Source organism: Nothobranchius furzeri, chromosome 16 (genome assembly GCF_043380555.1).
Source record: "Nothobranchius furzeri strain GRZ-AD chromosome 16, NfurGRZ-RIMD1, whole genome shotgun sequence".
NCBI classification, from domain to species: domain Eukaryota; kingdom Metazoa; phylum Chordata; class Actinopteri; order Cyprinodontiformes; family Nothobranchiidae; genus Nothobranchius; species Nothobranchius furzeri.
The window spans coordinates 32,329,689-32,348,068 of record NC_091756.1 but is presented as its reverse complement, the minus strand read 5'-3'; the positions used below and the strand labels follow the sequence as shown (position 1 = coordinate 32,348,068).

General features: G+C 41.9%; 2 protein-coding genes across 4 annotated transcripts in view; one reads left to right on the top strand and one right to left on the bottom strand.

The window, feature by feature from the left end:
- Nucleotides 1-18,380, top strand: part of ift140 (intraflagellar transport 140 homolog (Chlamydomonas)) — a 36,510-nt gene that overhangs the window by 13,823 nt on the left and 4,307 nt on the right. For 2 of the 3 annotated variants that reach the window (XM_015963414.3, XM_054749143.2), the window contains exons 19-26: nt 14,934-15,111; nt 15,467-15,657; nt 15,739-15,834; nt 15,928-16,060; nt 16,127-16,270; nt 16,336-16,464; nt 16,576-16,758; nt 16,837-17,040. In XM_015963414.3, the coding sequence (XP_015818900.1) occupies nt 14,934-15,111; nt 15,467-15,657; nt 15,739-15,834; nt 15,928-16,060; nt 16,127-16,270; nt 16,336-16,464; nt 16,576-16,758; nt 16,837-17,040 (1,258 nt within the window). Of the gene's footprint in view, nt 1-14,933; nt 15,112-15,466; nt 15,658-15,738; nt 15,835-15,927; nt 16,061-16,126; nt 16,271-16,335; nt 16,465-16,575; nt 16,759-16,836; nt 17,056-18,380 lie in introns of all 3 variants that reach the window. The other variant, XM_070545564.1, reaches the window with a different exon arrangement.
- Nucleotides 304-10,058, bottom strand: tmem204 (transmembrane protein 204). The gene is made up of 3 exons (XM_054749145.2): nt 9,577-10,058; nt 7,853-8,008; nt 304-1,391 (listed from the first exon to the last, which is right to left on the bottom strand). Exons 1-3 carry the CDS (start codon nt 9,836-9,838, stop codon nt 1,147-1,149), a joined length of 663 nt encoding a protein of 220 aa, XP_054605120.1. The 5' UTR covers nt 9,839-10,058; the 3' UTR covers nt 304-1,146.

Sequence of the window (18,380 nt, the reverse complement as noted above, 5' to 3'; positions counted from 1 at the left end):
TTGTTCAATTTAGTGATGAATCACTCCTGAAGAAACTAATGAAAGCTGGGAGAAATGTTAGCAGTTAGATGAAGGTGTAAAAAGGACAATTAAAGTGTTAGAAAGACAAACACACAGCGAGGATAAGTTTCATTTCCGGTTTGAGCACAGATAATTAATAACGGACACAAAGTGGTGCTAAAAGCAAGCAAAACTGCCAAGTGTGCCTTTAAAAGAGAAAAAAATGCCACAACAATTTTTGTAATTCCTCCTCTTTTGCTCACATCAGATGTTGCAACAGAAGCAGTAACGGCTGCAGTCGAGTATTTGAAAATGTTTTATTGACATTGCAGGGCATTATCTTTTTCATGTGCCCTTTGGTTTGCTACCATGGAAGAGCCCACATAGCTCAGATTGTTGGTGGTCTGGTCCCAACTTCTAACAACAACTCTCATATTAACTTAAGGGATACACTTTGTACCACAAGCAAGCAGAGTTTTAACGGTTAAGCATTAAATATAAGCAATGGAAAGTTCATGTTTTTTTTATTATTATTTTGTACATGACATCTACAAATTCATTTTAAATGTCAGCATGACTAAATGTTCCCACTGATTTGGTTAAACTGAATGAACCTTTTAGCTGACTTTTTTGTCTTCTGCCTTGTTAATTTTCCAGCTTACTTGCTACATATATAATTAATATGCATTTAAACTGTAAAAAAATTAAAATATAGAAAAATATGAGGTAATGTAGCATCTTAAGGTCCATTGTTTGTAATAATTTTCTAGGGACCATTTAATAAGTGCGTGTTTCATTAAAAAAAGGTCAAGTTCCTGCTCGATCTTTCTACAAGGATGGCTTATAAAAGACAGTCCTCATCCATACCAGCAACCAGTTAGCTTACACAAGTGGTACTGCGTGAGTTCTCTACCAGTGTGGAGATATGGTTAGACTGTCATAAATATGCAACTTTTGTGCCTCAAATAGCAAAATAATTCAGATGTATTTATACAAAAGGAAACATGTGCAATCGCAGGTATGAGTTAATCCAGCAGTTATGAAGCCACAGGAACGCAGTCTTCTCGTATGAGTCACGTTCCAAGCTCAAGGCTGGAGTTATTACAGATAACATCTCTGCTGGTTTTGCTTGTGAGGTCCTGTGGCTCAGCAAGGCGACTCCACATAGTCGTTGTCCAGACGCGGGTGAAAAGGTGATGCTAACGAGCGGCTGATGATGATAACTCGGGGCGCCAGACAGTCATCTCGTCGGTGTAAAATGTTCCAGATGAGCATGGCCGCGGCCATCGTGGCTAAGAGACAAGCTGCTATTTCCACATAGCAGGAGTAGGACAAGTGTGTGTAGGGTCCAATCCTATAGAAGGTCACAAGACCGATCACAAGCACGAAACCTATGGAGGAGCACAAAGAGAACATGGATGACTCAGTCTGTTACAACACATAAATAGTGCAATGTAAATTAGATTTTGTCCTCTCGGGAGTATTATAATCTTTCAGCAGATTTGGAAAAAAATACAAAGCTATGATGCTTCTGTTCTGAGATGCAGACATGTGCTGGTGCAGAGATGAGCTGAAAACAGCAGACCTGCTCATTATTATTAATGATATGCACACACCTTGCTTCTGATTGGCTAACAGAACGCATTCAGCCCAATTGCAAAGACACTCTCCTTTCTCTACCTCGCTGCATACTTTTTTTTTAATAAAAAGCCATCCTGTGTTCTCTTGAGTGCTAACAGATCGCATGAGATCTGGCCAAAATAGCTGTATCTCCATTATTTAGCACCATAAAATGATCTTTAAAATTCAAGACAAGGAACAGGCTGGAGCACACTACTCAGTGGAGAAGACTAACGTTTTGACATAAGTGATTTCAGAGTTATACCTCTAAACTCTGCCATGAAATACAGCTGGCAGAATGCACTCCGTCAAGGAACGCTAGGCCTTTGATGCAACAAAACTCTTTGTCTAATTAATTGAAGAAACAAAACACTTTTCACCTCGAGTGTCAGTTATTTGCCAAAATAGATCACCCTTTGAAGTTTGTATTGATCAGAAATTCCTACAAAAAGTTTTTATTTATCTTTAAAAGTTGCCATCAGGGAAATGTATGTCAAAACAAACTCGCGTGGTCATGTGTTTATTAGTAATAGGACTTTTAAGGGCTTTTTCCAAGCATGTTTAATGGACCATTCCCATCTGTACTGGGTCGGCCCGGGCCGGGCCGGGTAGCCCCAGTCGGCCCCAGCCTGGCCCGGTTGATTCCACACATCCTTGTCTTAAGCCCATGTGGGCTGATTCTACCAACCATTCAGAGGCTTGCTCTAATGGAAGGTGTGAATTTGCTGTCAGCAGTGGGTGTGTTGGCCCTGGTCGGCCTGAAGCAGACCCCCTCTCGAAGAGGGCTGAGAATGAGCCTTGGTTGGCCCGGAAAAATACCAGGCCACCCAGATATGTAAACAACCTACGCTACCCGGCCCGGGCCGACCCGGTACAGATGGGAATGGCCCATTACATGTTGATGTCTAAAACCCACTTATCACAAGCAGACATCTATCCCCTTTGCTTGGGTTGCTCTGTTGAGTTAGAGCTCTGTGTGAGGCCTTTGAGTTTGAAAATATGTTTCCTCTTCGGAAGAACATCTGAGCTGTCCTGATTAAAGTCTTCAATAGCATAAGAGCGGAGCAAATGTATTGGGGAAAAGTCTTTGATACATTTTATCTGCACATTTCTTTGATTCACTGATGTTTGGAGCACACAATGAGGAGCTCCTGTTTGCATGCAAAGCCAGAACGCCCCGGAGCTTCGGCCCTGTGCTGCTCAGGTGTGGCCTATTCAATTGTTCAGTTATAACACACGTCTGAACTTACTCCATCCTCAGTGGTATAAATAAAAGGGACCAAAAATAATGACTGGAAACAGGGATGTTAGTACTTTAGGATATGAATCAGTTTGTTTCCTGGTGTAGTCGGTGGCACCAGGCAGGGGAGTTCATTTATAATTTTTTCTCTTGCTTCTACAGAAAGATGGCTGTCATTGTTTCAAGTAAGGATGTGGATAATTGTGTGTGTATATCACAGCATGTCTGCCACCGTATGTATGCAGAGAATGCAGCTGTTTGCTCCATCTGCGCCTGTTTAACCTGTCTGGCTCCTTAGTCCAGATAATGAATAATCTCCTGTTCATGTTTGGGTCGGTTCAGACTGTGTGAACCTCTTTTTGGCTCAAACTTATCTCCTTCCCTTTCTTCCTCTTTCCGTCCTTCCTTCCTTCCCTCCTTGCCACGCCCAGAGCTTCAAGGTTAACATATTTACTGGACATTTGACAGCTAAACAACTCCCGTCTCAGACTAGTTCATGTCAGTTTAATTGTCTTCTGTATTTCTTTCCATTTATAATGGTCTTTATCACTAAATGACAAATAGTTATTTAAATGTATCCCATACTTCTCATCAGAACCCACTTGAAGAAAAAAGATATTTTTTAAGTAAAGTAGATCAAATCTGAACTGATCAGTCTGAACAATCTAGATTTTTAATGGTAGACATCTGCAGTCCTGGCACATAGACAACAGACTCTAGAAGGGCCAGTTCTCTAATAACAATGCTCCGATGTCACTCTGTGGATTGTTATTTTACACTCTCACACTTGATGGATCATACCAGAGAATTTTGGCACGTCTGAAAATGACCACATTCCAATAAAAACACCTCTATTCATTCACAACTGAAGCCCATTGACTGGCTCACTGGAGGAGGCCTCAAGTAGGAACTGATTAGTGAATGGTAGCTGCCTGAGTCTTATCAGAAGATTAGGCCACTGTGTGGTTTTGATAAAGACAAACATGGCTTTTTAAAGTCTGTTTTCAGATTTAGTTTTAGAGAATGTTCTTCTGATGACACTGTCCTGTTTTATCTTCACAATTGTCAGACACACTTAAAGGGAATTTAATTCAGAAACTCCTAAGAAGGGATGTGATGCCATGTCATCCCTCACCCATGTAATCTTCATGTGAGACATTTTAATGATAGAATCAAAACGCTAGATGTAAGAAAATGAGGAAATCAGTGACTGTTTGTCATTGTAAACAATACAAATGACAAAAAATAACAAAGCATTTTTATCCAAAGGCAATTTTTTAACCTTTATTTTAAACCATCACTGCTATCAACGCCACATTTCATGATATTCTGGCGGGGATGTCAAACTTATGGAACCCTTTGCAGGTGTTTTGGGTTTATTAGTAGAGTCTAGACTATTGAACTTTTTTACAATATTCTTGAATTTGTGGTTTTCAAAGACTGTAAGCCATAATCATCGCAACTATAACAAATAAAGGTATGAAATGTCTGGCTTTGCCTGGAATGAGTCTATCTCATGTTTTAGTTTCCCCTTTTACATTCAATTACTGGCATAAATTTTTTGAGTTTCACCCTGAGCTCGTCATTGTCAGATCTATATTACACACACTGCCCATACCAAAAAAGTCACTGCCTGGATTTAACTAAGCAAATAGGCACAAGCCTCCAGTTGAATAATTACTGCATGGGTTCTAATATTTCAGCTGGCAACAAGTGTTTTAACCCCAACTGTTGCAGTGAGTTGCTTCTCGTGTGGAAATACACATCTGGTGGTCATGGAAAAGATGTTAGTCTGTTTAAGAAGCATGAAAGTAAGAGCATTTCCACTCACACAATGTGAAGGAAACTCGGGATTGGGCCTGAAGAGCTGTGTAGCCGTAAGAAAGCCACTAATCAGTGAGGCCAACTTTGGAGGCAACAATTGGACTCTGGAGCAATGGAAGAAGGTCATGTGGTCTGATGAGTCCAGATGGACCCTGTTCCAGAGTGATGGTGCATCAGGGTAAGAAGAGATGCATATGAAGTGATATAGTCATCATGCCTAGTGTCTACTGTACAAGCCTGTGGGGGCAGTGCTATGATCTGGGGTTGCTACAGTTGGTCAGGTCAAGGTTCAGCAACAGGATGTGCTCCAAGAATGAGGTCAGCGGACTACCTGAATGTACTGAAGGACCAGGTTATTTCATCTTCCCTGATGGCACAGGCATTTTCCAAGATGACAATGCCAGGATTCATCAGGCTCAAATAGTGAAAGAGTGGTTCAGGGAGCATGAGACATCATTTCCACACATGGATTGCCCACCACAGAGTCCAGAATCTTTGGGGTGTGCTGGAGAAGGCTTTGTGTAGCGGTCAGACTCTACCATCCTCAATGCAAGATCTTGGTGAACCATTATTGCAACACTGGATGGAAATAAATCTGGTGACATTGCAGAAGCTTATTGAAACAATGCTACAGCGAATGTGTGCTGTAATCAAAGTTAAAGCTGTCCAACCAAATATTAGCGTTTGTAACCTTTTATTTTTTGGGGTGATGCCTTTTTTGGCCAGGCAGTGTTTAATCTCCATGAGATCATTCCGAACACTCTCAGCCAAAAGTTAAAACATTATTTTTTCATAATCTGTTTTTACACATAGATGCATATTTTAGTTCTGTGTAAGAATTGACAACATATGAAACATTTAAACATGGATTTGGAGACACTAAATCATTTTTGCCTTATATAGAACCGTATCTAACCAGAGTAGATCAAGTTATACTCATATGACCTAAATGTGGAACATTCCCATGTTTTCTATTAATATTCCGGTTTAATATCCTGGTTCTGACTGGGAATGACCCTGGTATGTTGTCTCTCTGCAATTCTGTTGACCTTATATGGAGAGCACATAGAACTGGAGAAGGACATTTTTCCTGAGAGAAAAAAAAAACGTTTTTAGGCGTTAAAACGTATCTATTTTCAAAGCAGCTTTCTCTTTGCTGTTGTTTTCTCTGAGATGAGTTCCTGACCCGTGATGCTTTGTTGCTGCTGGTGCTGCCTAATATGGAAAAACTGTTTCCAATCCGCTCACCAAGGTCTTTAGATAGTGGTGCTCATCTCTACTGTGATTTGAAAAGATTGAATGCTTTATTAACAGACACATCGGTCCAAAAACAATTAAACATTGATTAAAATACAAGAACAATAAATAGATAAAGTAAAATGGATACAATAAAATATATCTATTTAAAAGAATGAATAAGAATATATAATAGCATTGGCTTAAAAGAAACTACATAAAAGCTCAAAGTTATCAAGTAGACTAAAATGTATAGAGAGCACTAATCCGATATTTCTTGTAACACAATGTATATCTGGTGTCACTGTGTGCAGGAGAGGCTAATGCTTTAATGATCTCATTATCAGAGCTATTTAATCTACACATGAATTTGTGCATGAAATTCTGGATTTGACTGGATTACACTAACAATCAAGAAGATTTCTTTACTTAGCTGCTTTCTTGCTTTTCTTGTCAACACATTAAAGCTTATCTGCCAAGGCAATTCCCACCCTGCTGTCATACAGCGGGATATTCCTCCACCAGAGCGCATAATAAACACACAGTCACAACACACACTAAACATCTGCGCACGTAATCCGTCTCTTGCAAGTGCACACGCAAACACACAGTCCCTGTCGAAAACCGTCTTTCCCGTTCATTCCCCTCCCCTCTTTTTCCTTCTTCAGCTTTGCATAACAGGTAGTCACAGACATTTCCTCGTCCTGAGCAGGGATATCCTGGCGCCCGATAGTCGCTGCTCCCTGGTTCGCTGCTGCTCTGGCCCACGAATTCTGGACTGGGACTAAATTTAGAACCCAATGCAGACCCGTTGGTTTTGCTCTAATGCCATGCAGCTGAGCGACCACTGTGCTCAACACTACACACTTCCTCAAAACGAGCTCAGGGACCGGTCATGCCAGCTATTTCCTAATGCTGTGAGTGGTTGGGTGGATGTTATTCTTTGAGTTTGATTCAACAGACGTACCGGTGTGTGTCTTAATGGGAATAATCGTGACAGGAACAGTGTTTCTAATTAATGATCGATTAATTTGTTTTCCCTGTGTTCTCCTGAGATTGATTATAGAACAGATTTTGAAAAAATTTAGAAAAAATTTAATTAAAGACCAAGCACCCCATGGAAGGAAGGCACGCACCAAGATCTCATGCATGTCTGACATAATGAAGTCTTAGCCATTTTGATCAAATAGAGAGAATAATGTTGAAATCTCACAGCAATAATTGCAGGGTTTTTTCTATTATCGACTAGTTGTGGTGGTTGCAGTTGTAAGTGTAGATTCAGTAATAACTTCCTGACAGTTTTATTAAAATTTGCCGTGTGGTTCATGAGGTATTGGATATCAAATAAACCTGTGCACACAAAGACACAGATGATCCTCTTTAGGTGTCGATAACAATGGCATTAAGTGCATATTGTCTGTTTGTGTTTGCTTGATCACATCTGGACTTAAGTTCAGTACCTTGTCTCCCTGACGTTAGAGTGTCTAACTGTAAAGAAATCAGGCTTGATGTATTTAAAGTTAATGTCCCATTAGTCATCACACACTGGTGTGTGGTGAAATTACATTTCTGCATTTGATCCATCCCCATGGGGAGCGGTGACCTGCAGACATCTCCGGGCTAGGAGAACATTTGGTGATTAACCCCCCCCCCAAAAAAAATCAAACCCCTTAATGCTGAGTGTCAAGCAGGGAAGCATTGGGTCGCATTTTTTAAAAGTCTTTGGTATGACCCGACCATGGATTTGAACCCACAATCTCCTAGTCTTAGGGCGGACACTCATACCATTAAGTCACTGAGCCAGTTGTTTTAACTGGTTTTTGAATTGTTTTAAAGTATTCTTTAAAAAGACATAATATTATTCTCTCCGTCTCCGAATCAGATGCACATATTGCATTAGACTTGTTCACATGGTTGCTTTCTGGTGCTTACTAGCTAGCTGGAAGAGTGCAGCGATGGCCTCCTCCCACCACTGGGACTCTTGTGTGATGAAAGGGAGCTCCACCAAGCCTAGAAGAAAGATCAGCTGACCAGCAGTCAGGGCCACTGTCGCCATCAGGTTGCACGCTCGCATCATGTTGAACTGCACTGTAGGGACCAGAAGAAAAGTTGTCATGTCTCTTTCTCTGATGATACAAAGTATATTCAACCTAAACAAACAAGACTAATGAGTGATGAGTGGTGTTCGCTAAAACGGGTGTTAAATGAAATTACATTACATTATATTAGGGCTGCCATTTGACAAAAAATAACAAATATCGATATTAATCACGAGTCAACACTTAATCTGTGATTAGTCACATGGTTTTGTGTGACTTTCTTTGACATGGAATGTGCTACTACTAGTTCACCTGTTGAATTCATTATAGATTCACTCAGATTAAGACAACAAAGTTTATCTCTGACTAAATAGAATATTTACTAAGAAACCACTATGTAGCCATAGAACCGCTACTTGGTATGTTGTTTGTGTGTGTACAGGTGTGTGTGTGTGTGGGTTTGTGGCGTTGTGTCTGTATGTGTGTGTGTGTGTGTGTGTGTGTGTGTGTGTGTGCGTGCGTGTGCGTGCGTGCGGCTCTGTCTTCTCGATCCCCAGTGAGTCGTGGAGGATGGCTGCTTATACTGAGCCAGGATCCTCTGGAGGTTTCTTCCTGTTAAAAGGGAGTTTTCCTCTCCACTGTCGCTAAATGCTTGCTTAGTATGTGGATTGCTGTAAAGACACTGACACTAGTCAGTGACTCGATGCAATTTGCTGGGTTTCTTATATAGGAAACCTTTTACTGATTGGCTTAATGAACTGACCTGTATTGGAATGTTTACTTTGTGAGGTGCCCTGAGATGACCCTTGTGATTTGGCGCTATATAAATAAACTGAATTGAATTGATCAAAGTAGGGCTTTTCTACACTCTAAATCCACGGTTTGGTTGACATTCACTCATGCAGATGCTGTTCCTCTCGCTCAGAGCAGAAATGCCTTCTTGCTGAATTTTCTGTCGCTCAGTAGTTTATAACCTCCTCTCTCTTTTCACATGAACATGTTCTGTAGTTAAGGTGTGTGCACACAATGTGTATGCCAACTGTATGGAGCCAGCAAGCAAAGGACTTGCAAAAAAAATTAATTGATGTTGTTAATTAATGTGTTAAAAATGCGTAAACATTTTTATACTTGTATATAACATCAACTGATAATATATTACTTAATCATACATATAAGATTAATAACATCCTATGTGACATAGATCTTGGAGAGACATCTATTATGAATTTCTAAAAAGTTGTGGTTACACACTTTTCATGAATGGTGAAGGATTCCTTTTGTCTAAATTAGTTGAGGAACTGCCAACTGTGCCCAGTAAAGCTCTCCAGTGGAAGTTCGGCATTTCCCAGAGTTGTTCTTGAATGAGCACTTCTCAATGGGGCTTAATGTAGTAAAACATATAAATCCATCACAACTCTAGGAATATTTATCCAGAGACTAAAATGTAAAGCAGAGGTTGAGAAATTGGACTTTTCAAAGAGTTGTTTACAAAATTAAACCGTAGAAGGTTTAAGGTTAAACCACCGAAGGTTTAAGGTTAAACCACCAAGACAACTAGTCTGTTTTCCTCGCAGATCTGGACTACATGTGAAACTCTAAAGTGAAGTAGAAACTTACGTTTGGCGGTGCTGGGGGATTCCTGGTAGCCTGCATTTTCAGACCCCCATCCCAGGCTCTCACACTGCCTGTGTGTCTCTTGCACCTTACTTGCAGCTCTTTCTCCTCCACTGGGGCACATCTTCCACAGTCCCACATTACGCTTCCGTCCACCCTCCAGAGCCTGAAGAACCCAGCTCGGGGTGAAGGCAGCAACATTATTCAGGACCAGTGACAGCAGGGCTACCACCACCGCTGCCGCCACTAGCCTCTGCACGGCCATGTGACGCCTAATGCCCGCCACTTCTCCCCCTCCGTGGTGTCCCTCCTCCAGCTGCAGTTGGTCCTCAGCGTTCAGTCCTCTCCCCACCTCTGGGCCAGAGGCACTAGATGTGCTCTGTTCCCCCTGAGTCCCCTCCACGACCTCCTCTTCCTCCAGCTGTCTGCTAGTGTTCTTACAACTCGTACAGATGAGTTGCTGAGAGTTTTGATTTAAAGGTTAGCTAAAGAACATCTCCATTCATCCTCATTCAGGAGTTGGTTGTCGTAGCAGCAGGTCTTCAGCCCTCTTCTTCAGACAACAGTGTGGGCACTTTATTATTAATCCAGCTGGGACCTGGGTCCATTCCCCTGGCTTCCACTGGCCACAGCTTGGCTCTTTTGTCCTTGCTTGACTTTTTTCTTTGAACTTAATTCTCTTTTCCTTGCTTTTCTGCTTTGCCTTTTGCACGTTTCTAACTTATCTTTGTGCAATGAAATTCTCTGTGCAGGAACTTTTCCCTACTCGCTCCCTTAAGCAGTCCTGCATTGCTGTTAAAGAAACATAATTAAAAAATATATATTTCTCTTAATGGCTTTGCTAGGAGCTAACTTGTTGCTGGTTTTGCTTAAGCTAGCCTAGGCTGTCTCAACTTGAAGAGCCCCTGCTGCCTGACTGGAACAAGAAGTCCTCTAGCCCACCTCCTGCAGCTTCTCTCTCTCTCTCTCTCTCTCTCTCTCTCTCTCTCTCTCTCTCTCTCTCTCTCTCGCTCTCGCTCTCTCTCGCTCTCTCTCTCTCTCTCTCTCTCTCTCTCTCTCTCTCTCTCTCTCAAAAAAAAAACACGGTGGAATTGCTGTTCATCATGGTCCAATACGTCAGTTTGCAGATGTAGAGAACTTGAGATAAATGTTACTCTTTTTCGCACTCGCTGTATGCTTGTAAAGTGTGTGTATGTGTGTGTGTGCGCGCGCGCGTGCGTGCACGCACATGCATGCCTGTGTGTCCAAAAAAAAAGACAGTCTTAGACGTCACTGATGCTTTCTTTTGTCTGCAGACCAGGGGAGGCGTTTGCTGAAGTCCTTTCTCTCATGTGCAACAAGCCACCACAGCCAGCCAGCAACAGGATGTGTTTCCTGAGAGCAAAAGAGGATGGGAAGCGGGGCCAAATGTAGACCCGTTTCTTCTCTTGTCTTTCCTTTTCTGGCTTTGTAGATCATGTTGCTTTGGGTGCAGCCAGCTGAAATTTCGTTGTGCTCTTCTTTGGCCATACAAAGCAGAAATCTGGCTAAGAGTTAACTGTTCTTGCTCTCTTATTTCACTTGGCCTCCATTACCCTTCTCACAACAGGGCCCCTAAAGATTTGGGGTATTTCCTGTTGCTAGATTTTCTATAAACAACCGACATCTGTATCTGCTGAAGCAAAAGGGAGGGAGTGGATTCAAATAGAAACCAGATGACTGTGGAATCTGGAACTGTAGCTAAAGTTAAAAGGGATGATGAATCGATTTATGACAGCATGCCAAATGGTGAAACAAGATGGGAGACAATGAAAAGCTCATCTCTTCTCTTAAGTTTCATTTCAGCCTTTAATTTTTTATTTAGTTATGCAAATGGGATTGTTCAAGACTTTGGTTCTAAATGCTGAAAAGTATTAAAGGTCTAGCAATAATCGTTCCATCCATTCATGGCAGAGTTGGGAAATGATGAGTCATCACCGTTTTGGTCCAGTCCTGATAATAACATTATGTGCATTCTCGCACTGTGTTGCAACATGTAGTGTGACCTCTGAGGACTCAGAGCAGTCATCCAATGGTTCATGAGAAGATTTCTAACAAACAAAATGGATTAACTCCAACTGTTAACGGCAACGTTTCAAACAAAAATCTTGTGCAACATTTTGCTTTGAAACCTGGAAGCACTTTCATTTTAATTGTGGTATCTATCCATCCATCCATCCATCCATTTTCATCCGCTTATCCAGAGTCGGGTCACGGGAGCAGTAGCCTAAGTCAAGAGGCCCAGACTTCTCTCTTCCCAGCCACTTGGGCCAGCTCTTCCAGGGGAATCCCAAGGCGTTCCCTGGCCAGGTGAGAGACATAGTCCCCCCACCGTGTCCTGGGTCTACCTTTAGGTCTCCTCCCGGTTGGACATGCCCGGAAAACCTCACCAGGGAGGCATCCAGGAGGCATCCTGACCAGATGCCCGAGCCACCTCAACTGGCTCCTCTCGATGTGGAGAAGCAGCAAATCTACTCCGAACCCCTCCCAGATGACCGAGCTTCTCACTCTATCTCTAAGATAACAGCCACTCTGTGGAGGAAACTCATTTCAGCCGCTTGTATCCGAGATCTCGTTCTTTCGTCACTAACCAAAGCTCATGACCATAGGTGAGGGTAGGAACGTAGATCGACCGGTAAATAGAGAGCTTCACCTACTGACTCCGCTCTCTCTTCACCACGACAGACCGGTAGAACGCCCGCATCACTGCAGATGCAGCACCAATCCGCCTATCGATCTCACGCTCCAGTTTCCCCTCACTCATGAACAAGACCGAGATACTTAAACTCCTCCATTTGGGGTAGGACCTCATCCTTGACCCGAGAAGGCATTCTACCCTTTCTGAATCAAGACCATGGTCTTAGATTTAGAGGAATCTTAAAGTATTTAAATTTAATGTTTAACAAAGTGCTTTAAACTTTAATTGAAATTTGTTTGAACACAATACCGTTTACCTTTGGGAAATAATGAAGTTAAATAAAAATTTTGAAAAATCCTCCTGCTTAAGCCTATTGAGTTTTTACACATGATGGCTATAGTTTGCCAGAGACCATTTGGATGATCCAGAGGAAGATTGGGAGAATGGCATGTGGTGAGACGAGACCAAAATAAAAGTCTTTGGTACAAACGCCACTCTCTGAGTTTGGTGGGTAAGTATGCTGAGTTACATCCCATGAACACCGCATTTGGAAATGGATGAATGGGGCCACGTATGGTGAGATTTGGGGCAAAAAACTCATTTTATCAGTGAGAGCATTGAAGATGAAACACGTCTGGATCTTCCAACACGACAATGATCCCAAACACACCGCCCGAGCAACGACTGAGTGGCTATGTAAACGCCATTTCAAGGTTCTGAAGTGGCCTAGTTAGTCTGCAGACCTCATACCAACCTGTGGAGGGAGTGGAACGTCCGTGTTGCCTAACGACAGCCTCAAATCATCACAGGAAGAATGGGCCAAAATACCAGCTACAGTGTGTGCAAACCTCGTGGAGACCTACAGGAAACGTTTGACCTCTGTCAAAGTTACATTACAAACTATGGAGGTGATTTTTTTGTTATTGACCAAACATTTATTTTTTTCACCATTATACAAATAAAATCTTTTTAAAAAATCATACAATGTGATTTCCTGGATTTTATTGCATTCTGTTTTTCTTTACTGTTGAACTGTGCCTGTGAAAATTATAAACCTCTCATCTTTTTAAGTGGGGCCACTTGGGGCAAATACTTTTCTGCCCCACAGTATGCTGTCATCATCACTGTAAGGTGCTAATTATCTTAAAAACTCACATTGAAAGTGCTTGAAAGGTGCTTGAATTTCATTCAGTAACAGGTGTAGCGTTGTGGTTTTAGGCTCTTTTATGAAAGAGGAACCATGCTACGTATTTGGAATATTAATTTTTAATAAATCAATAACCAAATTTTATATTGTTAAGAAGACTCAAAGGTTGTTTTCATCGATAAACTGACGATAATATCTGTGTGTCTGTGTTTCAGTTCAATGAACAAACAAGTTTCAAAATTAAAAGTTTTAATTCTTCAAACTAGACTAATGATTTTGAAATTGACAAACATGGAAATAACAATCAACTTTGGCAACTTGTGGGACAATCTTTAACAGTTGATATGATCAAATAGACCTTGTGGTGAATTTATGAAGATTGAGAATGTTGTGATATGAATGCGTGTGTGAGTCTGATTTTGCTTCAGGAAGAAACAGGTGTCTGAGTGAAGTGATGGTTTGGATAAACTTAGGTCTTATCAGAGAACTGCATCAAACGCTAAACACCGTGTTCTGTCTCACCGAACTCTTGTGGACCCTCTTTCGGATCCGGGCCGTGGAGGATGGTGATGGTTCATCCAGATGACACCAGCGGCTGACAGGGGAGACGTAGGTGTCGAACGGAACCGGTCCAGAGTTGCCCTCGGTACACGTCGATGGAAAAGCGTTTTGTCGATGCGTTTGTTAAGTTTAGTTCACTCAGAAATCAAAAGACTCGGGATGAGCCTGCGTTAGAAGTTGCAATTCAGCTATTCTGTCTGGCTTGGCAGGAACAGCGTGATGGGGGGGGGGGGGGGGGGGGGGAACGAGCCAACCGGCTCTGTCCCCCCTTAGCGTTTATTCAGGTCCTCTCTCTTTCGTTGTCAAGCACGAACTGAAATCATAAGACTGAAACTTACCAAAAGCCTTTCTCCTCTCAAAGCAAAACGTGTACGTCAGCAAATGTGTTTTGGAGTTTACTGTGAGCAGATGTGCGTGGGTGTGTTTGGGTGTGTGAAGAAGCAGGAGTGTGAAGGTCGTTACCAAACATTCTCAACATTAACATTTAATTAAGAATGGATTAATTAACTGTTAACTTTGACACCAACTTTTAGTACAAGATTTGGAGTTTTCCTAACTCAGGAGAATCCGAAATGTGTTGACTCGACATGGGGCGGGGCTACACATAGAGTTCTGGCTGCTGCCAAGTTAATCTTTAATTGGGTCATCACTAAATGGGAATCCGTTGTAGATTTATGTCTAATGGTTTAATTTTCAAAGTTTAATTAAGGTTTATAAGACCTAATATAGAGACACAAGCAAAACATTTTTATTTAAAGATCTCGTGTTTGTGAGGACTAAGTATTTTACATTTTTGGTGAAGAAAGAAACTTTTTAGCAAACAAATCTCTTAAGAATAAGTGAAATATGCATCATCATTGAGCTTTTTCCCAAACAGGAACTCTTTCATCAGATATTCGTGAATGTGTACCAATGTTTTCACAGTTAAATAACAAAATACCTCTGGAGGTAGCAATGCATGACTTGTGCAAACAACCATTTCTCTTCTCTCTGTAGTAAAGCAGTATGGGAAAACATGGCACGGATGTGTGTGAAAACCCGCCGGTTGGACGTAGCACAAGTGTGCCTGGGGAATATGGGGAATGCCAGAGCATCAAAGGCGGTGAAGGGGGCGGAGGCGGAGCCTGAACCAGAAGCCCAAGTGGCAATGTTAGCCATTCAGCTGGGCATGCTGGTGAGATGTTCATTCATCATGGGTGTCAACACTTTTACTAAATTCAGAACGTGTCATTTCTCTGTTTTTAACTGTAGAATGTACTGGTAGGTTGCTTTTGTAATATGAAAATAAGAAGCAAAAATGATAAACACTGCACAGATTTCTCCCTTCCTTCAGTTATTAAAACTTGATTATTTTCTTCTGTGTTTTTTCATGTATACCCTGCTGTCCAGCATGCAGTAAAACCACATCCTTTGGCTACAAATAGCACATCCTCTTTTTTTAGGTCCGAGCATGTAACCACACACAGACCGCGGGACTTTCCTGACTGGGAACGTTTATCTTTCCATCATCATTTCCTGTCCTTTAACAGGAAGATGCAGAGAAGTTGTACAAGAGCTGTCAGCGCTATGACCTGCTGAACACCTTCTACCAGGCCTCTGGCCAATGGCAGCAGGCTCTGGAGACGGCTGAAACTCACGATCGCATCCACCTGCGCACATCCTACTACAGCTATGCCAGATACCTGGAGTCCATGGGCGATAAGACATTGGCGCTTGCTTAGTAAGATGCAATTGGGGAAACAACTAGTACTTTAGAATTTGCATTCATGTATTACAGATTTAATACTTGTTTGTTTTTTAGTTATGAGAAATCAGACACACACAGGGTGGAGGTGCCCAGAATGCTTCAGGACGACTCGTCATCTCTGGAGATCTACGTCAACAAAATGAAAGATAAGTAAGTTGAGACTGGGACATCTGCAGACAGTGAGACTTGGTGCATGCCATGCAGTAGGTTAGAAACACCAGACCTACCGTCTTATCACTGCAGGAACATCTATAAGTGGTGGGCCCAGTACCTGGAGAGCCAGTCAAACATGGAGGAAGCGCTGCAGCACTATGAGCTCGCTCAGGATTTTCTTTCCCTGGTTCGAGTCCACTGCTACATGGGGGACATTCACCAGGTAGTCGTGTATATTGATTAAGAGGCAAAAATGAAGCATGTTTGTAATATTCCATTTATTTTCCAGGCATCCGAGATAGCCAATAATACGGGAGACAGAGCAGCATCGTATCACTTAGCCAGATATTATGAGGGTCGAGATGACATCACGCAAGCAGTTCACTTCTTTACGCGAGCTCAGGCCTACAACAACGCCATCCGGCTTTGTAAGGTAGGGCTGTCAACGCTTGTGGGTGTTTCAGGAAGTGTGTTTTAAGCAGTTTTGTGTCTGAGCAGGAGAACGGTCTAGATGATCAGCTGATGAACCTGGCTCTGCTCAGTAACCCTGAGGACATGATGGAGGCTGCCTGCTACTACGAGGAGAAAGGCACGCACATGGACCGGGCTGTCGCACTTTATCACAAGGTCTGTTCCATTCAACCAGTTTTCAGCCTTTCATAAGGGGGTCACATTGCTGCATACGTTCATCTTGAGAAAATCAAAACATTTGTTAATTTCTTCCTTCCTTTCCTCCAGGCCGGTTACGTCTCCAAAGCTCTGGAGTTGGCCTTTGCCTCTGACCAGTTGTCTGCTCTCCAGCTCATCGCAGAGGACCTGAATGAGAACTCTGACCCCATACTCCTGGCTCGCTGTTCTGACTTTTTTATCCAACACTCCCAGTATGAGAAGTCAGTGGAGTTGCTGGTTGCAGCCAAGAAGGTACCTGTCTTATGTATTTTCATCCACCAAACCACGACTCGGTTTTTATACTCAAGTGGAATTTTTGTACCTGCTCAGTACCATGAGGCTCTGGAGCTGTGTTTGGCCCAAAACCTGACAATCACCGAGGTTCTGGCTGAGAGTATGACTGCGACAGACTCAAAGGTCGTGTCTGAAGAGGCCCGCAAAGAGCTGCTGGAGAAGATAGCTGACTGCTGCATGCGTCAGGGCAACTACCACCTGGCCACGAAGAAATACACCCAGGCTGGCAACAAGCTCATGGTGACATTATGAACAGTGTGTTTAAAAACTTAGAACATCTCACAGCATTCGGGCTAACGTGAGAAGAAATAATGCTGCTTTAGTCATGTTTCTTATCAGTGGGTTTTCAGCTCGTAATCACATGACCCTGATGCATTTATTTGAATGTTTCTACTTTCACATAAAAAAGTGTAAAGTACAAAAGTTTTAAAATATTTTAACCTGTTTTAATATATTTTGTAATGATACAAAACCAGGGTACACCAGATAGACTTTTTAATTGATAATTGCTTCGTAACCGAACATCAATAAGACATTTTTGGATTTTTTTGCATTAGTTTATTACTTTTTGAAACAACAAGGTGAGGTTCACTCAGATACTGTTTTTTACTTGTTCTTTTTGTCACTCTTGAGTTTTCCATACAGGATGAACATGAAAATAGTCTGTATACATATTTCCTGCGTTATCTTTTAATAGAAAATAGAATTGGGAACTCTCAGGTCAGGAAAAGCCACACAGATCTATGTCACACTGAAAACTAACTTTCTTGGACTCAACCATCTTGACTCACGATGGGGAAGGCTGTTGTTGGTTTAGCCTCCAGGAAAGAGCAGAGCACGTCTCAGCTAGTAGAAGCTAACCATTAGCATTAGCAACCCCACAACACAGCAGAACTCCTCCAGGCTTTTGTTATTTGTGGAAATAAAGCATCAACGTTGCAGAACAAACTGAGTAAGTGGTAGAGTTGCATTGCTGTTATCCAATCAGAGGAGAGATGTCCGAGTATCATGAATATTAAAGGTGTGGATCACTAATTTAATTCATTTGCAGTGGTCTTTAGTAGGAATGAATGCCTTGTAAGGTGTACTCTGAGGAAACGTGCACCAGTTTCAGGAAGTCGAAGTGAGCCACATCAGCAATGAGTTTCAGATGACAGGATTTGGACTTTTGTTTCCTGATATTTGGACACCACTTTTCTGATTGGCTAACAGCTACATGACTACCACTGACTCTGTTTATTTTGCAACATGGATGTTTTATCTCTACAAATAACACAACCCTGAATAAGTTCTGCCTTGTGGTGGAGTTGCTAATGCTAACAGTTAGCTTCTACTAGCAGACGTTCTCTGCTGTTTCCTGAACGCTGAACCAACAAACAGCCTTCCCCATCTTGAGTCAATATGGGTGAGCCCATGAATGTTAAAGTTGGAATATGGAGCATTTTAATTAAAAGCTAATAAAATAAAATAAAATACCTCCACGGGGCGTTCAGAGTTGTGCAGAATGAATGTACAGTTTTTCCTGTTAAAGCTACGTTTAAAAAAACAAATAATCTAAATTTCATTTTGTCGAGCACGAT